At 38.8% G+C, this 26,377-nt stretch overlaps 1 protein-coding gene across 1 annotated transcript in view; it reads right to left on the bottom strand.

Annotated features, from left to right (window-relative positions):
- Positions 1 to 1,190: 1,190 nt before the first annotated feature.
- The window catches only part of LOC122797049 (histamine H3 receptor-like), a 184,313-nt gene continuing 159,126 nt past the window's right edge, over positions 1,191 to 26,377 (bottom strand). Inside the window, exon 3 of the mRNA XM_044065825.1 lies at positions 1,191 to 2,042. Within this exon, the coding sequence (XP_043921760.1) occupies positions 1,191 to 2,042 (852 nt within the window). The remainder of the gene's footprint in view (positions 2,043 to 26,377) is intronic.

The raw sequence follows: 26,377 nt of genomic DNA, 5'->3' as shown, positions 1-26,377 counted from the left end.
ATTCTCTTTTTTCAATGAATATTATGAGATCTTTTACATCCACCTGAGCTAGTGGGGCCTTGTTTTAATATATGACTTGAATGATGGAGTGTACTGCCATCCTTATAGTGTGCAGCAGTGCCAATATGGGAAAAGGAATCCAGGTGTCTGGTGTGGGGAAAAGAACCTCCGGCCTTCTGAGCTTCTGGCTATCAAAGATGAGTGCTCTGCCTTTTGAATTACAGAGACATAAGAGTCAGGTTTTCTGGTTAACTTGAACATTTTGACTGATTTGTATAGTTAACTGCTCAGATCAAGATCATACATTACAGCTGGAAAACAAATTACAGTAAGCTGATAGATTTGGCCATAGGCATGTGAAATTCTCCTTTAAATGTTTATAAGGATATAATGCTTTGGTTTGGTATGTTTACGCACAGAACAGGTATTACTGAAAAAGTATATTACAGCACGACTTGCAGAAGAACCATAATTATGAAGAGCAATATTTAAAAAAAATAGTTATTTTTGTCATACAGTAGCACAAACTTGAATACTCAACTGCCATAATGGCAATTAAAGAAGCACACATAAGCCATTATTTTTTTATTTATGTACATTGACTAAATGGAAATTAAAACAGCTTCATTTGTAATTGTGAAACTATAGTAATGAGCAAGTATTATGGGACCGGTTTTCAGTTTATCCTTTCCTCCACAAACCCTTCTCCCATGTTTGTACATGGGGTCAGGGTGTCTCTTCAACAATGACAATTATCTAGAGCCATGGTTCACACCACTATGTGGCTAGCTCTGCCACAGTTGTTCTTCTTCACCACACACTCACAATCACACCTATGGCCAATTTAGAGTGTTCAGTCCACCTACTACATGTCTTTGCAATGTGGGAGGAAACATCACCCGGAAGAAATCCATGTGAACACAGGGAGGATATGCATACTCTACACAAAAGGCTTCCCAGCTGAGAATCAAGCCAGAGAACCATTGTGAGGTGAATTTCCTATCTGCTGTGCCACTGTACTGCTTCCAGTTTTCAGTTGTTTAATATTCAACACAAACTGATTCTATCAGTAATAATAATACTTAAGTAGAAACTGTACATCACTTAATTTATCCCTAGAGACTAGAAAATAGTTTTCTCATTTCAGTACTATATCAGTGCTATTTTTTGAAGTTCTAGTGGTACAGCTTTCAGTGTCTTTTCAAGCAAATGATTTTCAAAATAGCTTTTTTAAAGCACTTGTGACAGAATGGATACAGCACAGGGTTAATGCATGAATTGAACCACAACATCCAATAGGAAATTTCATACCAGAAAGGTTTGATCACGTGAGCTTTATCAAATGTACGGCAGGTCATCAATATTCTGAATGGTGCCCAACAGATCCCATAAGCAGACACAATAATGGCAAGTGACTTAGCAATTTTTGTATCCTTTGCCAGCTTTAAAGAGTCGGGTGTGTTATGATCTCTTGTCTCATTGAGCTTCCCATGATTGGTCAAGTGTAGTACAGTGCTATTAAATAGTCTGTGGATTAGATGTACTATGTTGCATAAAGGACTTTGACTTTTGTTTGCACCAGAACCTGAGTTATTCATTATTACCTTTTGTGGTAGTGGTGGTGGTGGTGCTGCTGCTGCTGATGGTGGTGTTAGTGGTTCTTGGATTGTTAAAGCATGATCAACATTTGATTCACTAGCAACATCATCTGAGAATGTTTTTTCCTTGCTGGACTCTAAATCACATGGTCTTTTTATTTTCTTATGTTTTTGTCTACTTCGCGTTCTTAGATTCCAGTAGATTTTAATACTGAAATAAGCAGTACAAGCAAATGGTACAATAAATGTAAAAACTTGCATTGTAATTTCTAAACTCCATATGAGTGTAGAAATATAACACTGGTCCTGTGGAATAAAATCAGCACCAAGTATGTACTCCCCAAATGTAATGACTGGACAGTTAATGAGAAATGATACCACCCACACAGCCGCCATCTTAACAAGCACATGTCTAACTCCTTGTTGCTGTAGCTGGTATTCAAGCTGGATATGAGATATAAAAGACAAGCATGTTATACCAAGCTAATAACATATCACAGAAACTTCTAGTTCAGAAAATGTTATGAGATGTCACAAAGTCCAGTCAGTATAACCATTGATACACCATGCATTCTGCCAAAGGGTTTGAAGCTGTATTTACTGTTTGATTTTATCTTCTTGATGCATTACCTATTAAGAAGCACATGTAAAGGATACTAGAGATACAAATTAAATAATTGTACATATCATTCTTCAGCTGTGTTTTTTTATGTTCTTGAAATTTGTGCATTAGAAATGCTGTACAGTAGTATACAGAGAACGGTGAAATATGATTAAGGCATAGTGATAACCTCACTCAGAGTTTACTTCAGTATGCCTGAATATTCAGTGCTTTCAGAGCTGTACAGTATAACTAGCCTGTTTAGTATTCTCAGATAGAGGTCAGGATTCAATAAACCCTACACAGCTCACTAAAACTGTGTGGGCAGCACGCTGATTTGTGTTTAATAAGCGGCTTTACATGATATGTAGAGTCATGTAAACACAGTAAACATCATGGCATGCTAATTACAGCATAAGCAGATGAACTGTATGCTAATCAACCAATCCAAGATGGTGAAGCTATTCAACAAGCTAATCTGTACACTTAGTGTAGCTTTTTGCCTTGTTTTCCAAAACCTACTGGAATTCAACCATGGAAATGATACTAGAGGGAAAGAATGTTAAGTTCTGATGCTGCTCTTCTGTATGTGTATGTGCAACAGGCTCAAGTCTATGCTTCTGCTTCTGATAGATAGAGCTCAGGCAAGATGGAGAAGGGCATTTACAGCCCATTTAACTTTTCATGGTCTGCATTAGGTAGAAATAGTAGAGCGCTACACTTGGATAGAGACATAAACCAGGAATTCTGCAACCTCTGTCATTCTCAACTTAGAACAAGGGCAAACTGAGGGGAACCAATATGTGTGGAGACCAAGGGGTGTGTAGCACTTAGCATTTTAGCTATAGGAAACTTCCAGAGACCAACAGGGGACATGCTGGAGGTGTCACAGGCATTAGCATCCAGGATCCTACATCAATTCCTGAATGCTATGCTGCAGCATGTCAATGACTATATATATTTTCCCTGTACATCCAAGGACAGAGCTACAACTATGCAGCATTTTTACCCAATAGCACAATACTATGAAATATTGTGTGCCATAGACTGCGCACACACATTGAGATCAAAGCACCAGAGGTGTTAAACTCCATTAATTGCCACGTCATGAGTAATGCTAAGGGAATCATCCTGAATATGTATGCTGGAAACCCCAGCAGTTACCACTTCTCCCATATCTGGCACAACTGACAGCTCTATTAAAGATTTTCCAGGGGTGATATCCCTCAAGGACATTTACTGAGTGATGCATGTTATGCAATCGCACCATGGCTGATGACTCCCATCAGAAATGCATACACACACCTGTGGAGGAATGTTATAATAAGGCACATGCTTAAACAAAAAAATATAGAGCATGTATTGGTTTTGATGCTAGATACATGGAGATCCCTGCAGTATGATCCCAATACTTGTGCCAAAATTATCACAGTCTTTGCTATCCTACAAAATATCATTCTGAGAAAACAGCTACAACAGGAACACTAGGGGGAAGGAGAACACATTCCACCACCACTGTATTGTCACCACAGCCACATGCAGGTAAGGAGTCCAAAGGAGAATCATCAGCTGCTGTTGGTGTAGATAGATGTAGGCATGCAATATAAAGAGGTAACGGACAGCACCTATGCCTACCACCTAAAGGGTACAACTTTCATCCTATGAACCTACATACAGTAAAACTGATGCCAGACAATGCTTACAACCTTTACTTACTCATGTAATGGCTGTGTACTGCCAGGACCAGACAAAGTCAGCTCCAAATGAAACAGTTGTAACTGCAAGACTATCAAGGTAAGTGTTGAACCTGGAATAGGAAAATAAATATGTAAGAACATGAAGGAAAGGCAGATACTTGCATACTCTTACTTGAATATGTACCTAAGCAGAATGTGTTTGAGTTGTCCAGCAATGTCATCAGTATGTGACAGGACTGCTTACGTTGAAAGATTTCTGCTGTTTATCAGCTAACATGCCTCATGCATCTAACATGGCCAGAATAAAAAAAGCAGTCCAAAGTCTTATTATCTCTACATTCTCATAAGTGCAGCAATAAGCCTCACTAATGTATCAGTGATTTCAAGGTAGTAATCACAACAGTAAAAATGCTGTAAGAAATCAATAAAAGTTTAAAAGTATCATCAACAATATATATACTAGACACTTAGCTATGCACCCTGTACATCAGAAAAAATGGAATACATTAATTTGACTGACCTAACTTACCTCGAACGGGTGTAACACTGAGCTCAAATGTCGAATTTCTCAGTGGCGAATGGTCAGAATGTTGTACAAAACACTGAATGAGACATTTCCAACCTCTCTACCACCTAAATAAGCACTACTATGGGTCAAAAAGGAGGAGATATTATGCGTTTCACTTAAATAGAGTTTGCAATTATGAGAACTTGCCTCACTGCTTTTGAACATTTTCCGATCGGCCATCCAGCGGCTGATCAAATGAATGTAAACCAGAAAAAATATATATGTATCCCTGAATTCAAAGATAGAAACAAGGTGATAGCACACTTATTATCATTTGCACAGGGTGGAGTTTGGTTGGGCTGGAGGTCAAGGCTGTCACAAAAGGAGTGACTGTGTGTGAGTAAGAAAGACAGGCAGGCAGAAATGTAGCTAGTTATCAAATGGCCACTATCTGAGAGCTCAGTGGAATGGGTATGCATAGGCATACTTACTGTGTCTGAAAGAAATCCAATGGGTGTCTGAGTCCCAACCTTAGCATAAGATTCAACCTCTTTCTGCCCCCAACTCTGCTTCCATTTGGCCCCCATCATCATCAGAGCCTGCCGAGACTCCAACATCAGGTGTTAGGAGTCCTACACTTCCACTGTCAGGATCACTGTGATAATAAACAACACACACACAAATGAAATTATTACTCCCCTAAATATTAATCCAACATAAATGAAAAAAATAACAGTGGTCATGCAATCGCAGCACAAATGGTGCAGCAATACAGACATTCATTACAACCTCCTAAAATATACGGATCATTATATTTCTAATTAATGCTTAGTAATAAGCAAAGCGATTCTCTTTATATAACTGTATAACTTATCAATAGGTAAATATAGAAAAAAATGTATCACAGTAAGTAGTATTCAAATTATATATTGTATTATACAAGCAAATGTAAATATTGCCATATGTAAGCTTACTTGGAAGCTACTTCTAGGACACACTTGTTCTCCCAGCCACATCAGCACCAACATCAAGCACACATTTGCAGTGTTCCCTGAGCTGTCAGGATCTCTGACACGGGACAGGAACTCCACATTTTGTGTCAGTGATGGCTTGGTAACAGGACTGTTCTTGAGTATCTGCAGCTTTCCTTCTCTGGGCTGATGGCATCATATCAATGGCCCGATGCTGCACCTGATCATAATTGCAGCTGTGACCACCAACTGCATTTACATCATAGACTAACTGCTTCTAAATCTCCTTTCTGGCAACCATATCCCCATGACCTGTCCATGGTACCTCAGAGGCTGTATTATGACCTAATTCTCAGCATCACTGAAAGATCTTTGTTTATTTATTTATTTATTGTTGTGGTTTGTAGGCTTGGGTGTCATAATCCTATATGGCACAAAATACCGAAGGATAAAACAGCTAAATATCACATAAGTAATGTATTTATTACAATAAATAGTCTGTGTACCCTTTGTCAACATTAAGCACTTGAAACTTACTTTTCATTTAGTACAACAGAATGTTAGGTGGTTGTCCCACCTCCCCTCCACACAAAAACAAAGGTTTGTACAAACCAAGGAATACTGCATAGGTAGTGTATACATGTTTTCCACAGAAATATCAGGATGCCTACACATTCTCACCAGAAAAGCACTTGAAACACACTTCACATATTGGACAACAGAATGGTATGTGCCCCAGCCACCAAACACACAAATTAAGGTTTGTACAAACCAGGGAATGCCACATAAGTAATGTATATATGTTTTCCACAGAATGATCAGGAAGTCTAAACTTTTTCAAAAGAAAAGTAAATTTATGAATGACAGTAATTTTTCACTGTACCCACCACTCCTGTGGAAGTTGCCCTGGGCCATCTGAGAAGCATAACACCAGTGTCAGTGAAAAGTAAATAACATTTATCTCCAATACCATAGACAATTGCAAAAGCAAATGTTAAGAACATAGTTGTGCTGAAAGTGTAACCTGTCTATATTACAAATGTAAATGCTGCTAAAACTGCTTATGGCAACAGTGATGTATACAGATACAATTTCCATTTTCTCCTGGATATATAAATGCATTAGTAACATTTTACAAAATCTAAAATGTCCTTGAATAAGATAAGCTTACCATATCAAAATTAAGCTTTCTCTGCAGGGAAATCACCTTGAAAGGAATACAAATCTTCTCTTTTGTCTAAATACAAAAGTATCCTCACCGTCATGTTCCCTAGCTACACAGTTACCCTTTTATTGTGTAGATTCAGCCCTCTGAGCACTGTGAAGATGCAGATGAGGCTTGAACTAATTAAAAATCACTGAATACCAAACTTGTGACTTCATGTATCAGATGCAAATAAAGTGCAGGCTGTGCACCTTTGTTAGGTGCTAATGGCTTGCAACTGTGAATGATCAGTGTGAGAGAAGGAAAACACAACCGCAATTCAGATACCTTTCACTGCTGTGGGTTTATTAGTGAAGATACACTTACAAAGTGTGGATCTCACTTCTTTGAGCTTTTAAATAAAAAAAAATATGACGCATTTATAATTGTTTTGCCCATAATGGCAAAACTGTTGTTCACCATAATGTAATGTTATCACACATTTAAAGCAAAATGATAGAAAATGCACTATAGACATTGAGTAGCATTCTGCTGTCTCCAATGATGATGCCACAATACTAGCAGAAAATGTTCAACTTTAACAATTGGCTTAGCTGGTGGTGTCATTCCAAAGGGGTCCAGTACTTGTCATCTTAGGAGGACATGGTTGATAGCCATGCTACTTTGCCAAGGATGATATTCGCCAGTCACCTCTATGCTTTTGGATATTGGCAAAAACATTATCCACCCCTATAGTGCCTTTTTTAGGCATTGCCAAGCAAACTTTCCAACATAGCAAAAGCTATTCAGGTCAAGCTAAAAGTGTTGCTTCTCAATGTTAGGAGCCTCAACAAGAAACTGCACTGCCTGGAAGCTCTCCTCACCATGGAGAATGCTGACATTTATGCAGTTACTAAAATATGGTCCAGAGCCATGGAAAGCACTCTGGCAGTGCATAGCTATAATTCCAATGACCCACTGAATATGAAATAGCTAAAGGTGGAGGTGTATCTATTTACATAAAGAATAAGCTAACCTCAAGGTTAGTCAAATAATATGACATGCTTGAGCTACTCCATGTCCAACTAAACATGGAAAAAGTCCATTACTGTATATTTCTAGCTATAGGTCCCTCACTATGAACTAGAAAACCCATAAATCATACCTGAAATACTAGAATCACTCACCATCCAGCCCAATACCATACTCATGGGTGATTTTTTATTACCTTTCAATTAATTGTGAGACATACATGACCACTAGCATATGGGCCCAAAGATTTCTTCACTTTGTAAATGCAAATGCCCTGAAGCAGCTAGTCTGCACTTGTACTATTGGAACAAATATCTTAGATCTGGTATTCACAAATAGAGAGAGTGCTGCACCACCCCTACTGTTATGTCCTCACAAGTAAGATCAGATCACAAAGCAATCTTCCTTGAAATAAGGGTAAAACTACTTCCCGACCTAACCCCAAAAACTTGACGAAATTCTCTAAGGTAAATTACCCCCTACTTCGAGGTGCCATAGCTAGCTTCCAAGATCCTCCAAATGCAGAAAACACAGAAGCTTATGCAGAGGCATACACAAAAGTCCTATATGATCATATAACACAGCTGCATAAAAATGGCAGTACTAAACTGAAATAAACTGAGGTGAAACTGCAAAGACAAGCCACCGTGGTGGACCCCTGGTATTAATAAGGTTGTACAACAAAAGAAAGAAAATCCTGTTGAGAAGTAAGAGAAAGTGTGCACAACAGAGAAATAAGTCCCTCATTAATCTAAAAAAGTGAATCAGGGTACTAGTCAATTCTCTGAAAGCAGACTTTGAGGTAAAAATAGCCTCCAAAGTTAAGGATAATCATAAAGCATTGTTTAGTTATGTCCACACTCTTAAAGGACCACCCAACAATGTGGAGAATTAGTTTTAAATGGCATCACCTATACTGTGCCAGAAGACATAGTAAATCTGCTGGCCAACAAACTCAGCTCAAATGTCACCTCCCCATCATTCCCCAGTTCTTCCCCCAAAAATACCCTGCACTACTCCACCCCAATTACCACCAAAGAACAGGTTGCCAGTGTGCTCTCTAAAGCTAAAAACATGGCTTCAATGGAGCCTGACAATATACCAGGTTGCCTCTTAAATGCTTCTTAAACAGCTTAAATCAGGGCTTATCAGGTCCATTAGGATCTCTATTTAACCATAGCCTCTAGACTGGCTTTGTCCCAGTAGAGTGAAGGACAGCAACAGTCATCCCTCTGCATAAAGAGAGATCATCTACTGACCAGGGAGATTACAGACCCATAAATCTGACTAGTCTTATATGTAAGGCCATAGAAAGAATAATCATGGATTTGATAAATAATGCCATAGGAAACCTCCAAACACTAGAAATGACCCAATGTGGCTTTGTCAAGGGCCAGTCATGCCCACTGAACCTGGAGGATTTCTTTGAAAAAGTCATTAAGTCCAAGGATAAGAGTGAAACAGTACATACCACCTACCTAGACTTGGCCAAAAGCTCACAAAACTGGGCATACAATACCTATGTCACCAGATGCATAGCCAATTGACTCACAGACAGGACACATGTAATTAAAGTGGGTGAATCCAGATGCAGCAAGAGGCCATTTACTAGTTGTGTGCCACAGGGCTCAGTACTGGACCACTCCTGTTCAGAATATACTTCTCTGAATTCAAGGCTAATGTGGAAGGCCTCTAAGTGACAATGTTTACTGGTGACTGCAAGCTGGGGCAAGCACTGAATTCCCCAGTGATGTCTCAGTAACTTTAACACAATTGTATTATGCATACTAAGTGTCCTAATGTAGAATTTCATAATTCTATCTTCTTTTTGCCCTGCACGTGTATAGTGCTCATTTCTTATTTAAAAACATTGTATAAACAGTGTATCTCATGTCTTCTATAAACTGTCTGTCTGTTGTATTGTATTTATCACATAACTGTGTGGAGCTTTTCTCCCCGGGACTCCACTGAAAATGGACATGTATCCAGTTGGACTATCCCGGTCAACAAATATAAAATAAAATAAAATAAATAAATGTAGATACCCTTCAGGAAGGTGTAGATCAGACAAATAACTGATGCCAGAACCATGCATTATCATACACTTTGGAAAGTCAAATACCCCTACAAATTACATCAGTAGCATACCCCTTAGAGTGGACTGAGAAGTGAGAGATCTAGGTATGCATATGGCTAGTAGCCTGAACGTTCATCACTATGTGTCCACAGTGATGAGGAAATCCTTTTATGTTGCACAACTTATAAGTAACAGTATGGCATCCAGATTCAAGGAAACTATAGTCACACTGTACTCAGCCCTCATTAGACCAATAATCAAGTACAGTGTGCCAATTGGCATGTACTTGACTAAGCAGTTACAGTAGCTGGAGCAACCTGAGAGGTTCCTCACAACAGGAGAATACAAGATGTAAACAACATGAACTACAAGGAGTGATCTATGCCTGACCTACAAGGCAGTCACAAATCCAGCCATGATGGAGCTGTTACACATCCACAAGTCAAACAACACAAGGGTCACCCAATCTAGGGATCTAAACTTAGTCAGCAACTCAAAAAAAACATGCTGAAGAGACAGATATGTGTCTCAGAGATTGCCCATTCTTTGGAGCAGGCTTCCTATTCACATTAAGCAGACCCCTTCCCTGACCCTCTTCAAATGCAGTTTGGTTCAATGGATGGAGAACTGCAAATTCACACCTAGTATAGTGCCTATGTCCCTTATGGGTAGGGGCAATTTCTAAGATACTCAATGCACAAGCACAAATCCATGCCATCCTCAACCTCTAAGGGCCATACATTGGGTAAAATTAGGTTATATTGACTAGGCTTGTAAGGGCCATTAAGCCATTAGCCTAGTAATCTGATATGAATCTATGTCTGATATGATGGCAGGCATAAGGAAAGAATGACCAGAATACAAAGAGAAGACAGAGCTACACTTCTGCAAACATATTCATAAATGGTTGTGTGATCAGTCATTGCATTAAATATGTTAACCACACATGTACACCCAAATGAGAATGTCTAAGTGTGTGAACTCTTAATAATGGAGAAGAAATGTGTATTGCTTGTATGCACATGATATGAATGGTGTTGCAAAGCTGTGTCTGAGTTAAAGAGAGATAACACACTCAGTTGTGTTTTGTAATTTCATTAGTCTGATGGTTCAGATCCATAGGTGTGAAATTGTGTAACCTTTGTTTAATATATATATATATATATATATATATATATATATATATATATATATATTGTCTTTACCATGTGTGTCACATGTGGTTCAGTGCACACATGGTTAAATTCATAAAAATTTACAATTTAATGTCAGTTGCCTTAAGAAGCACAAACATGCTTAGTGGTATTGTGCGGTGGTCAGCATCTTGGATGGTAATGACTAAAAAAATTATACCTATGAACCAAATCTGTGTGTGGCACAAGGTGCAAATACATTTAGTTATAGAATAGATGAGCTCAGTAATGTGTGTTTCAAATTCAACAGTAGTTATTTTTACTGAGTCAGGATCATAATTAGCATTAACAGGAGTGTATGTGTGTTATTGCCTGTTATGTTTGCACATTGCTCACTTGTGCGCGAATACGGTTCACTACTTAGGAAAAAAGTGAAACATTTTATTTGGTTTGCCTTCCTTTGAGCAAACAGGCTAAATGGCAATGTGAGGCTATCAGCATTCTGGGCAGTACTTTGAGTGAAAAATACACCTGCTGCTAGCTTTCCCTGTGCACCAGGTATAAGTTCATGCCCAGAACACAGGTGAGCCAGTCTTCTATTCCAGCACACTACACATTTTTATTAAAGGTGTTCCACTGACATTTTTCACAAAAATTAGAACATAAAGATAATTCTACATAGCAATATCAAGTCTACATACCAATATCTATGTACAACCGCTTGTCTGAGCATATACATGGTATCAATTTATTATATGTGTAACTGGTGTAGCATGACAATGAGGATTATATAATTATAAATGTATTTTCAGACCCATGATGGACTTCATAATTTACTGACAATAATCTACATACCTCCCATAACACAAGTATAACTGTGAAACAGAATGTATTGTGTGGTCTAAACAAGATTTCAAAAATCTGCACTGAAAGTAATACAAGTCTTTCCATTTCCAGTATATTGCCATACATTACTTCTGCATCACACCTGATAATGCATAAGCCAGGACATTGTCATGCCACACACATACAGGCTTAATTGATGTATAGCACCACTCAATCTATAAAGTGTATACTTGTAATGACAATGGTTGACAAACACTTCTTCTGTGGCAATGAGAAAAAGCCACCTGTGTGGAAGTGAATGCATTCTCTTTGTTACATAGGTTTGAATCCCACATTGTACAAATTACTTTTAGCAGTGTGTAAGGTGCCACAAACTATGTCTCAAGTCATCCCAAGCAGCAGATGTGCAATACATTAATGTCAAATGGGACGTTATCTTTCCTGTTTTACAAAATCCCTTCCTCATTGTTTGGCAATGTTTTTCTCTGCTCAGTGCTGTGCATGTTTGCGCAATGGCCGTAAAATGTGATATCACAAATTGGTGGGAAAACACTTTTACTGTTGTTGGAGGACCTATGCAGACATGACAGGAGATGGGAAGGATGGTGCCAAATTCAGGTCACAAAGGCAGGGTGTGGAGGAGTCCAAAATATTTGTTGCACTCCTCATAAAATGCTACTGCCATAGGCTGCTGCAGAGGACTATAGTGCTTTCAGTATAAGGCTATGGCTTGGAGCAGTGTAGTCAAGGCTGTCTTCAGTGTGACTGGCATACCACATACTGGGGAGCAATTCAGAAACCATTTTAATGACTAGAAATGGCACAACCAGGCACAACTCAACCATTGGCTGGATGAGTTTAGAACTGCTGACATGCCACAGTTGTGTAAGTATACAGATAATGCAACTTTAAATGTTAAGGAAAGCTGTAAATAGCCAAGGCCAACTTGCATAATGCTTTCATATCTCTTTTCCTCTCCTTCTTTATTTTACAGCTGCTCAAGAAATTTCAGCAAACAGGGGGTACATGCTGAAATACTGGAAATACTCAGATAGGCAAGGGGTATGTATGCTGCACAAATACGCATGATTGTAGTCAAATTACTGCTCTTATATACATTACTAGCAACTTAAGCATGCAGATCTTAACTGTAAAAGCAAGCATGTGTGCTTTCTTCTGTAGCTCTTGGTAATTGTATTAGGCAAGTGTAATAGTGTATTCAAATTTGGTGGGTTCAATTCCCACAAGTAACAAGTAAATTCTAATTACAAAAATATCATTAGTTAATATTACTTTTATCAAAATTGGCATAAATGCCATGTTGTTAACTTAATATGTATTATCTTTAAAAGAATGTATGCAATATATGCATAATGCAAGAATTATATGTACAATTCATAATCCTCTTTTGTATTGGGAAAATTGTATAGCTAATATAATAATAAAATTATATGTATTATAATAAAGTACTTGAATGTGACGTATAATGGTTCTAATAATCTATTTTCTTTTTTGTCTTACCCCCCCCCCATCTCTCTCTTTTTTTTTTTTTTTTTTGAAACACACTGTAACAAACAAAATGCTTTTCAGCAGAGGGGGGTAGGCCAACCACTTTGGCTCAGCCTGCCAACCCTCCACTGGCTGACGCACCAATACGCAGTACCTCTAGGACACAACCTGGCAGCACTGCCTCTGTAGCCCCTGCACTACCTGGTCCATTCACACCAGGTAGGATTGCCCCAGCTGCTGGTGTGTTAGTACCCTGCAGGAGTATTGATAGCGGCAGTGATTCCATCACCTACCAGTAGCTGCCAAGGATGGTGCATGATGTGATAGAAACTGGCATTGGTGCCTGCCTAAGCCATTTGGAGAGGTTGCTCCATAGAATGTAAAAAAGACTCCCATGTCAAGCAATTTCACAGAAAGCTAAGGTAGGGGGCAGTGATGACAGCTCTGAGGGTGAGGAGTAGATTCTCACTGTTCCCATACTTGATGGGCATGTGCTTCTGATGTGCCCTAACGATCCCCAATCATGGTGTCCCTCAACCTTTTGTGTCCATCACTATCCCTGTGTCTGTCTTGTTTGTCATGTTTGCCTGCACCTGCTTTCTCACCTACACTACCCTACATTCCTGTTTCCCTTCCACAACATTTATCTCTTTTTGACATGCAAAAAAATGGGCACCTGTCTCACTAAAATAAATAAATAAATAAATAAATAAATAATTGCCCCATATATGGCTCCCCACTTCGCATATTTGTCTTCTTGAAAGACTTGATTTGGTCCAATTGGCTACATAATATGATTGTGTTGTTGTCACCCATCTGTGTTGTGGTCACAGTCCAAATTCATCCAATTTTCTATACATGTTCACATTACAGCATTGAAGAAGTAGATAGCTATGGTTCTTTCCTAATTCCCTCCTGCAGGTTCCTTTATTGGTTCTCATTTTCCCCCCTGCTTGTCCTCTATTTCTCACTTTCATATCTATCCTGTTTTCAAATCTTTAATCTGGTCAGCAAATAGAATCACACGCCATACACATGGCCAGAAATGGGCCATAATAAAGCCTTCACTTTTTTGCGCTCTGCATTTGTGTGGAGTTTGGCATCACTCAGCAATGCCAAATGGACAATGAATGGCTCTATATGTCCTGTATCAAAACCTGGTGAGTGTTTGCCATCAGCCACACTTGTCTGGTCATCTCCATACTGCTTAACTTGCTGAGCAAAAGGAACACCATGTTAAAGCAGAGTAAAGGCAATACATTGAGTGATTTAGATTGCTGAATGTAACAAAATGCAACTTGCTATATGGAGTGTTGACATAAATCACTTGACTGAAGATTTGTTTGACAATAGCATTAAGGGTTCAATTCCAGATGCATTTCTCATTATTTCTTAGTGTGATGTTAAACGTGCGTGATATATTTAATCACCTCATATTAGAATTCATCACAGTTATGAGTTCTCAAGGAGATAGATTGATTATTGCCCAAAAATAAGTCTCTGGAGTGACATCCATTCACGCTGCTATCACATATTTATCTATCCTTTTTCTGCTTGTTATAAGCCTTTTGCCCCTCTCCTAAGCCTTCTTTACCCTTATGACAGTCACTTTATACTAGACAGCATGTAAGGTTAATTAGGAAAACAGACCAAAAATGACCATTAATGTGCCATTAAATAAACCACTGTTAGCTGTATGATCATCTCTCCATGTATTCATCCCATCACTCTAATCCCTCTATACATGTGTGTATCTATTAGTCTGATGGATGATGCCTGCAGACTTACTTGACTGCGCTGATGCATAATACAAACATGTTACCTTAATTCAATAGTTTATCAGTGCTCCTGTACTGTGCAATTTTTAAGTCTTATGTAGGATTCTGTTTGTGTTGTGTTCTGGTAATGATGGATGAAATTTTCATCTAATGTGCTGTGGAAACTATTCTTATTATGACAAAGCATACTGCACACACTTTTCAAGATATCTGGTCATACACAAATATCATATCTGATGAGTCATAATATTTATTTAAAAGATGTACCATCCCTTGTTATTTCTAGAAAGCTGTACACACAATTAAATTTGATTTGCAATGTGGCCTGCAAAACAGTTACTAGCTGTACAAGATTATTGAGGTAGGCATTAGGCATTTGCTCAGTGCTTAACTCCACTCAAAAAAAGAAGGCAGTAGCAAAAGTTATTAATGTAATAAAACTTTTGACACATTTCCAGTATAAACTTTAGTATGAACAGAATAGTATCCGTCATCCATTTCTCCCATAACATATTTTCCAAACTACTTCACAAGTTCAAGTTGAATTCATGAAATGGGAATCATCCATTCACTGACATTTTGCCATTGTCTGCGCAAATGGGTTCTCGGCGATGCGCTATGTAAATATATATTTCACATGTTTTCCTATGGTTATTGGCCAGTTATCTTCCATCACACTGAAAGGCATTCATAAACACAAGAGAAGGGCAGAGACATGTGCTTCACTAAAGACATATTTACTCAGAGTCACTTGTGCCCTGCAGCAATGCACTTACAAATGATATATCACTAACTGGTCCACTGCATACCTCCCAACTGTACACATTTTTGCAGAATGTCCAGATTTCTTCCTCATAATTTTGGTCCATTTTTTTCATTGTGGTTTTCTGGCAAATCACTGGCAAATCATTAGTGACTGAAGTCAGAAAATAATGATAGGCATTTCAGTTCCAGACTTCATATCCTTCAAAAAATTCATATTAATGCAAAACCTGTTATTCTATCAACTTTCTAAGTTTGTAAGAGCAACATTTAACACTTGTTCCTATTTTGAGACCTTTGTCCCCCCATTATTTATAGCTTTATCCAGATTTCTTGCTCTAAGAAGTTGCAAGGTATGGTCAGCTGTCAGGGACACTACAGAAACAAAAAACACAACTGCATTGCTACATTGGGGATGCATTTATACTGACAATGGGCATTGGACATCCATGATTATATCACAATGATGTTGTCAGAATGTCTTTGAATGTATTTTTGCACATTCCAATCACAAAATCAAATTTTATGTCCAGCCTCTGCATGCAAGTCTAGTATTACATGCAATATTATGCTGATGTCATCCTCAATGAAGGCCACTATGACAATGATAGTATCAGACTTCTGTAATGGAGTGAATGTTAGTTACTGTGTTCTTGAGCAGAATAACTAGTTAGGTAGGGATTTGAATGGCACAACAGTCAACTTGTGTGTGCGTATAGTCAGAAGAGCATGAGTCTATGTCCTAATGTTCTCACTCAAGTATCATTCAGAACAAAATTGTACAGTGGTAGATGACTGCACAGCAATTTCCTACAGTCTTCCCAACATGCACTTCTCACCATTCACTAAGAATGTCATCCTCTATAAAGTGAATTCTGACACTGTTAAAGTCAGACTTGTGCCATGGTGCTAACATTAAGTGCTGTGTTCTCTAGCTTGTAGAAAAAGGTTGGTAGGTGTTCTAATCCCACAGCAGTCAACTTGTGTGTGAGTGTTCAGTAAACAGACAATGTTGGAGCAGCATGAGAGCACAAGCTATGTAAGATACTAGTATCAATATTTTCTTCTTACCATACACTGATATTGTCCTCTGCTATAAAGTTTAATCTGACACTGTGAAAGTCAAAGTTGTGCCATGGTGCTAGCATTAAATATTGTGTTCTCTAACTTGTGGAACTAGGTAGGTATGGGCTCTAATCTCACAGCAGTCAATATGTGTGTGTGCGTGTGTGTGTGTGTGTGTGTGTGTGTGTGTGTGTGTGTGTGTGTGTGTGTGTGTGTGTGTGTGTGTTCAGTCAGGAGACAATTTTAGGACAGCATGTGATTGCACAACTATATAAGACACTCCTACCACCATCTTCTTTTCACCATACACTGATGCTGTCATCTGCTACAAAGTGTACTCTGACACTGTGAAAGTCAGATTTGTATCATGGAGCTAGCATTAAGTACTGTGGGGCTAAGTATGTAGGGGTTTAATCTCACAGCAGTCAACTTATGTGTGTGTGTGTGTGTGTGTGTGTGTGTGTGTGTGTGTGTGTGTGTGTGTGTGTGTGTGTGTGTGTGATTAGTCAACTATCATTCAGGAGACAATTTTAGAGCAGCATGTGAGTCGACAGCTATGCACGACACTCCATTCAACATCTTCTTCATAGACTGATGATGTCATCCTCTATAAAGTGCACTCTGACAGTGTTAAAATCAGACTTGTGCTGTGGCACTACCATTAAATACTGTTTTCTCCAGCTTGTGTTACTAGATAGGTAAAGGCCCTAAACTCATAGCAGTCAACATGAGTGTGTGTGCTTGTGTGCATGTTCATTAAACTGTCAGTCTAGAGAACATTTCAGAATGGCATGTGAGTCCACAGCTATGTCAGTTACTCCTCCAAACATCTTAATCTCAACATATAATGTTATGATCCCCTATAAAGTGCACTCTGACAGTATTACACTCAAAACATCTGTGTTGGCATGACCATTAACAACCATTTGTGTATCTAGATAGGTAAATGATTTAAACTCACAGCAGACAACTTCAGCGTGTATTTATTCAAATATTAGTGTTCAGACAATAGTACACCAAGATGTGACTTCACATCTGTGTTAGACACTCCTTCCAACATTTTCTTCTCAGCATACAATAATGCTTTCATCATCTGCAAAGTGCACTGTGAGAATGTTAAAGTCAGACATCTGTGGTGGTGCTAGACTTACATTGCCTGGAATCCAACTTGTATACATACACAGGTTTAATATTCAAATCTGACCTCAGTCAACTACTGTGTTTGTGGTTGGTGTTATATTACAATCATTATATGAGTGTTTGAATCTCTTTTCATTTGAATTCCACTCTGAACCTTTAACATAACCCCATGAATTCAACATCCACTTTTTCCCTCTGACCACACAAATCTTTCTGCAGAACACTGGAGGTTGTTATCATCTCAAAGAGGCATACACACACATTGTAGAGCAGAGCCCTTCCATGACCCATCTCCAGACCACTGGATTTGTGATTGCTAGTTCTACATGGGGAGGCGCATGTCACATATGGAGAGAGGCAGTATGTAATATAATAAAACACATACACATATGCATGCACCAGTATTATCTTCCATCATAGAGATATGCCAGTTTTGGTCTAAATGACATAATAATGCCTAGCCTAGTAATGTTGTATGATACTATGAATATTGCATATGTCAGTGTTGCTGTCATCAGTATGTGCTATGTTGAGGTGTGGCTGTATAATAGCCCTACAACAGTGTATTCCAATCTGTGATAGACTTAAGATATTGATGGCCACTGCTGCCATTTGATTACATGTTCCTTCCATAACAGCTGTAGTAATATGCAGCCTGATGACTGTTGACATGGGGTGATGCTATGTATATTGTTGCCTTAGTAAGGTATGTGTTTTTGTAATGGAGTACATCAACATTCTACACAGTTCTCATTCAACCATCACAGTGACAATTGCATTATGGCACAGGTGTGCATGTATATACCTACCATCATGAAATGCTATGTGACATTCAGCAATATTACATCATAGTGATTACATGGAAGCATACTCCTTATTTCATCCACATGTTGTAATGCTGTTATATACACAAACATATAACAAGTTCAAACTCACTTGCAACCTTCGGGAATTCATTGTATGCACAATTGTGCTGCTATTCACAAGGATTATTCAGGTGTTGCCCATCAGCATTATGTGACTGTCAGCATTTGTGTCATTAACTGTTCTGCATTAACCACAGCCATCTCATTCGTAATGTGTCCATATATGGTATGAGGGCCCACACACACATCTTTCCAACTGTAAATATATAGGCATATGATGTGCAAGTGATGTAATGATATGAAATAGGTAGAAATGTATGACTGTGTTAACAGTTCCACTGTGTGGCATGTGACGCATACCTAAAGTTGGATTTGGAGGTGTTACCTCAAATCATATTTTAGCTAAGTACATCATAAGGGGAATGCACAGCTATTCTCAGAGATGGTTGAGGATGACTCAACCAGTGACAGTAGACAACCTGCTAACTGACACATTTTGATCAAACCACTCCCCTGTCCCTACTGTTCATCTCCCCAAGGTATACATGTATACATTACAAAGTATGCATTACTAAGCTTAGTTTTCCCCAAGAGAGCAGCTCATCTATGCGCTCTAAAAGATTAAAAACACATCACTGTGTCCTGACATCACAGGTTGCCTTTTCAATAACTTAAAACCTGATCTAGCAAAGTTGAATCCCTACTACACCATGCCCTCCAGACAGGTTATGTTCTGACAGCAGGGTGTACAGCAATGGTCATCCATCTGAACAAGGGGAAACCATCACCCAACAGGAAATTACAGACACACAAGCCTGACTAGCCTCATCTGTAAGGCAATGGAAAGAATCATCATGGATCTTATCAACAAAAACATAGGTAATCTCCCTACTTAGTAACCAACCCATTTTTGATTCATTAAGGCTAGATCATGTCTATTAAATCAGGTTGACTTCTTTGAGAAGGTCACCAAGGCCATGGATGTTGGAAAGACTGTACATTATGCCAAACCTGACCTGGCCAAGGCATTTGACACAATTCTGCACCCGGAAATTACAGAGAAAATGTCTTAACTGGGCCTAAACCCCTACATCAACAAGTGGATATCAAAATGGTTCACTGACAGGACAAACACTGTCAAAGTGTGTGAATTTACCTCTAGCAAGAGGCCAGAGACAAGGGCACTACCACAGGTTCTGTACTAGGCCATTTCCTGTTTGGTGATTAATTTCCAGAAGTCAAAACAAACTTAGGCAGCGTTTGTCTGAGTAACTTTGCAGATGACTGCAAATTATGGACAATCCTAAAATCCACTAATACTATTGACATACTGCACAAAGTAATAATGGACATTAGATGATTTTTTTTTCCAGAGACATGTAGACGCACTGAATGGCCAATAAAGAATAATTATTCCCTTTTGAAAAACAAATCACCAAGCTAATTACAATATAGACAGCACACCACTATGAGGAGTAGACCCAGTGTTACATGATCTGGGCACTCAAGTAGATAATCAAAAGTTTGACCACCATGTGTCCACAGTGATGACAAATCCCTTCTATGTGGCACAACTCATAAGTATGGACATGGCATCCAGATCAAAGGACATTATAATGCCATTGTACTTGGCCCTCATTGCACCAATCAGTGAGTATAATGCACCCTTTTGCATGTACCTTGCCACAGATCTGCAACAACTGGAACAACTCCAGAGTTTTCTCACAAGGAAGATATGGGATGTAAAAAACAAGTTCTATGAGGAAAGAGCGAAAACCCCATCACTGTATTCTGTCCCCAACAGACTACGAAAGAATGATCTGTGTCTGGCATACAGTGCAGTCTCCAATCTGACCTTGATGGAAGTGTAATGCATGGTTTAAGAAAACTGCATGAATGTCAGTCATTCCAAGGATGTTAAGCTACCCTCTAACATAGTAAATAATGTTGCAGATAGAGATATGTCTCTCAGACACTACCTCTTCTCTGCAGCAATCTTTTCATTCACATAAAGCAAAGGCCTTTCCTGACCCTCTTCAAGTATAACCTAGATCAATGCATGGTTAATCGTAAGTGTAATCCTGGTGTTGTGCCCATGTCCCTCACGGATAGAAGTAGTTGGCCTTAGATAACATAGCATAGGCTCATACTTGTGTGACTGTTGTTCATCTAGCTGTTGAAAATTGTGAAACTCATGTTAATTATAGTTAGGCTTTTATGGGATCTTGGAACATTAGCCTAGTACCCTTCTATGAACCCATGAACCTATGAACCTATGAAGTTCAATTGTATGCTAGGTACAGCTATTGTGTGACTGTACAGCATCATGGACGTACCAGTACATCACATCAGTAGTGCCACTTGAAAGTTTGCATGAACACTTACGCATGCTTGTCAGGATTCCATAATAGTATAACATTTTAACTTGCGTGTCAGGATTCCATAATAGTATAACATTTTCACTGGCGATGTCTTGGGGACATTGATCATATGGCACATATCTTGATATCTGACATGTGATTATCAAATGTGCTCCATGTATCAATTGGTATGCAAACTATGTCACAGTGGCAGCTCCCTTGCTCATCGATACTAGACTTTGCAATGCTGTACTTTCTGTGCACATGGTTATAGTTGATGCATTGTCATCAGTCTCACATACAGCTGTACCATTCATGATAATGGATCTCATCTTAATTCACCCATTTATTGCAGATGCTTCAGACAATATCCATGACATTACATGTGGCATGTGTGTGTAGTACGCAGCCCTGTGTAGGGAATCCACTCATAATAGTGCATTGTTTGTAAGTGTTGTTATCCATATAGCCAATACCTATGTACATTTGATAGAATGAGCACTTACACATCTTTTTTGCAATATAGAGCTATTCTTTGGGATGTGCACCCATTAGGACTTGACAGTAAGGACCTCCCGTCAAGGTGTTCTACAAGATACATGTGTGATACATCTTTCTTTGTTGTACCCAGTAAATACACATCTCATTGACAACATTTATGGCAAGGGTTTGATTCTCGCTGGTGCAGCTTGTGGCTTGTTTGTCATGCCAACCTCTCAAATGTCCAAAATCACCCCAATTTCAACTCCTCCAAAAATAGGTAATTTTTGGGGAAGGGGTGGTGAATTCCTTTAACAGAATACTGACAATCATTACAGTTGTACTTTTATTCCTACAGAACATACTGTATATAACAATTTAAACTCACATATTCTGTCAGTGTCACACATTAATACTGTTAATATTTAAACATTGTCACTGATTATGCCTGCTTCTGTCCACAGCTGTCCATGAGTCTGTTGCTATGTGTCCATGATTGGTTGAGAGGTATGCTAATATTTCTGTCATATTCAAGCAAGTCATTTTGCAGATCTTAACAACATGCCCATACCCCCTATTCTATATACCATCCTTGTTAAATGTCATCTCCAGTGAGCATGTCAGTGCTGTTTATATCACAACCATTCATCTCCATTGGCATGTAACCTTGTGTGACCATCACATAATATACTATCCTGTGTGATGATATAAATATACTCACACAGGAAGTGTAAACAGCAGCCATACTGTGATATCTATATATGTCTTTAATGTTATGCTACTGACTTGACTTGGAAGTGTACATATACCTTGGGTACATTGGCATATTTAACATGCCATCTTCCTTTTTCTTCATTCCTATCATTCATGTCTGTGCCCATTTTCAAAAACACATTTTTCCTGCTGCCGATGCCCCCGTGTATTATGTCATTCTGCAAATAATTGTTGTAGTGTACATTGCACTGAGTACATTTTTCTTTAATGTGTTAATACTGCCATTATTGCAGTATTTTCACCCCTGGTAGTCATTGTGGCTGTCCACACAGTCTCGCCAAGCAGGTTTGCCCATAGGCAAATTTGTGTGCATCTTTTTCTGTGTTCTTGCTGCTCTGCATGGTTTCCTGGCCTACAACACTGTTGTTGGCCATGAAGCGTTGCTTGTACTCATTTAAGTGCAATGTGCAGCATGCATATATGATGAGGATTGTTGCTCATCTCACTAACACATAAACTCCATGTAGGCTTTGCTCAGTGTGCTCTGTACCTGAAAACATCATCTCATACTTTGGATAGACGCAGGACGAATGCTCCTTCTGCATATACTTCCAGATCACCTCATAATGCCATTAAATATGGATGGTGGTATAGAAGTAGTGGAACTACATCTTCCAGAATGTGCCCTCCCCCTTCCATGGTTGGTCTTCCTACCAGAGGCAGAGGTGAACTAGTCAAGGGAATTGCATTGTCCATAATATGTAGACTCATATTGGTATCTGCTGTGGGGACACTGCCTATGCCATGCCTATGATGCTGCACGTGTGGCCTTTGAATCCCTCAGGTTATCACTCAGACTGTGCACTACTCCTACCCACTCAGCAATGGCTTCTGCCTGCCCAGGTAATATGGCCCTGCACAAATTCTGGATAGAACCTATGGTCCTATCATAACTCAGGCAGCAGGGAGGAACCATGAGAGGCTCTGCCACTGGCAACCTATCACCTGATGTTGTCTTTCTCCTCAATGGTGCTTGCAGTAACTAACGGGAATTGTGCCACAGGTAGGTAGGATGGTTGCCTGGGCAGTTGGTTCTGTGAATTCCTGTCTGTGAGTGTCATACTGTGCTTGTGGTGCAAGTTGCACAGTCATAGAAGCAGTAACCATGGAATGGGGTGGAGATGTGGCCATTACATTGCCCAACTCTACCACTGACACCTTAACCCCTGACCATGTCAGGATTTGTTTGCCATCCTCAGAGATATACAATTCTTCAACAGCAGGCAGACCTACATCTATGGTGGAGAGCCCTGATAACACAGCACCTGGGAAAACACTGGGAATTTACCCAAACTGTCAAAAACCCTTCACCAATGCCAGAAGTTCTATGAATACATTTATACTATTACTTACTATAGTGGTACACAAAAATAATTGGTAATATACATTGGGCATGTGGCTTTTGATCATGAACCCCAGTGTTCTTATAAAAATGCTATAGTGTTTACAAGTTGTATTAACCCATAGAGTGAGGTATTTTGACAGGCACTAGTCCATGCTAAGATATACTCACGTGTTGAATCACAAATAGTTTGTGTGGTGACCTATTTATTTCTGCACTCATATCTATCACTCCATTGTGGATCTCAGAACTGGCTGGGCCTCCAAAGGAGAGAAGCCATGAACTTCTCTGTCTCTTTCTCTACCAGTGGTGGTTCAGTCAGAGGATCACCTTCCATGACCCTCTGTTTCTGTATCAGGCAGGATGTGCTAGTTTTGTGGTGCTGATCATGTGTGTAGTCTATCATCTGACCTGATCAAAGTTTCTGATTACTAACAGCATATATATATATATATATATATATATATATATATATATATATATATATATATATATATATGTGACCATGTCCCACCAGGTATGGTTGCAAAAGACTGAGCCAGACGATCCATGATTGATAGTAAACTGACAATGCAGAAGGAGGGCCTGAAGCAGAATCTCATTCACTGCAAAGGAGAACATGCATTTTCTTTGCTTCCCACATTGTAACATTACTATCTGACATCAAAAGAAAATATATCTGTTTGAATTATTATGGTCATACCTGATGTAAGTCTAAACAGCTACAGAATCTGCATGGCAGGGACTGCAAGGACTATGTGCAACTGAAGTGCATAAGGATTTTGCTATACTCATGTAAGTCTTAGGGAAGGTGTGGTGTATGCAGAGTCAGGGTGTGTATCCACATGGTGCAGGTGTCACCAAGTACCCTGGTGGATGATGTAGGCTTAAGTCACACAGTGCAATATACAGCCAGCATACAGTCTTTGCATGATGTCTTGAGTGAGTACTGACAGATTTACACAGATACACACTCACACATGCTTATGCACACACACACACACACACACACACACACACACACACACACACACACACACACACACACACACACACACACACACACACATACACACACACAGGTCCCCAACAGTATCTGAGTGGCAGTGTTGTTTAATATTTCTGCAAGTAAAACAGAATCTGATTAACAGATATATTTGTAATTGTTAATGCAGTCTACTTAATGTCTGTTTATGTGTATTACTGCATGTCTGGTTGCAATTGATTATAAGTAGGAGCTTTCCTACTCAGGCTTCTGCTGAAAAGTTTTTTTTTTTTTTTTTTGACCAAACTAAGTCAAATAAACCTGATAAAACAAAAGGAAAATACAAGAAATAAGATGATGTTTACTCTTTTCTCTATGTGAGAAATTAATACTACTAGGCAAATGTCTTGCACCTTATATTGTTATTATACTCTGACATATGTCATTACCTGTCAGACTGTGTCTTTGCTATAAATACGGTGGTTTTTATTCCACTGAAATGCTAGATTATACTCTTATATTATGTGAAATTTTGCTTGCCTGAATATATGGAGCCTTCCTTGTGATATTATACTCAGACATATAGGTCATTTCTCCTGTTGAACTGTGTCTTTACTATAATTATACTGTTTCTTTTTTCATCTGATATGCTAGATTGTACTCTTATATTATGTAAATCTCATATGTCTGAATATATGGAACTTTTCTCCCCAGGCCTCTGCTGAAAATGGGCATATACCCAGTCGGACTTTCCCGGTCAACAAATGTAAACTAAAATAAATAAAAAAATAAAATAAATAAAAAGGCTATGGCTTTCATTGTACATAAGGAACCTTCTCATTCACCCATATGATATATATGTATATATATATATATATATATATATATATATATATATATATATATATATATATATACACGCATATATATATATGTGTGTGTGTGTGTGTGTGTGTGTGTGTGTGTACTCATCCCTCAGATTAACATGTTTCAGAAAACATTACATCCAGTAGGCTGCAAATGTAAACAGTTCAGAGTATTCCCAGAAATGCCTGCATGTGGATATGTGTGTAGGCTTTACCACTCTCACACATGTCCAAACAAAAACACACATTTAAATTACCATAGACCTAACATATAATGCCTTGTCACTCTTTGACACAGCAAATGATCTTAAGTATGACACAGGTCATGAAGAAAACATCCCTCTTCTGATTCCTCAATGAGGCCAAACAGGTGTTGGGATGGAGAAAAATATTGAATAAGTAAAGTATGACACACATGACTCAGGTCATTCAGAATAAAACATGCCTGTCTCCTCCAGATGTCTTAAGTCTCTGAAAAGATACATGGTCTTCAGGGACAAAACACTGGCCTACTATCTGCAGAATAAATCAGCCACCTCATTTTTCTTAATATAAATAACATAAGAATCAGTTCATGTGCAATCAAGTAGCACAAAGAAAATGTTTATGCTTCTGAACAAGACATATCTCCTGCCACAAAGGCCTTCTGGGAAGGTGTCAGTCCTCATACTGGTGCTATTAAATAACCTAATGAGCCAGAGGAGAAAATATTCAAAACTCTTTGGGACCTACCTGGAAATTCTGTCCCTACCATTTCAAACTGACCTGATCAGGCTGCAGAGCTAAGTAACATTTATATGACTGACTGCAGTTTAAAAAAGTGAGTCTCTTGTTTTGCAAAAA

Source organism: Protopterus annectens, chromosome 3.part0 (assembly GCF_019279795.1).
Source record: "Protopterus annectens isolate FY-2018-M chromosome 3.part0, PAN1.0, whole genome shotgun sequence".
Lineage (NCBI taxonomy): Eukaryota > Metazoa > Chordata > Ceratodontiformes > Protopteridae > Protopterus > Protopterus annectens.
Note: the sequence above shows the minus strand (reverse complement) of the source record. Positions and strands in the feature narration are given on the sequence as shown.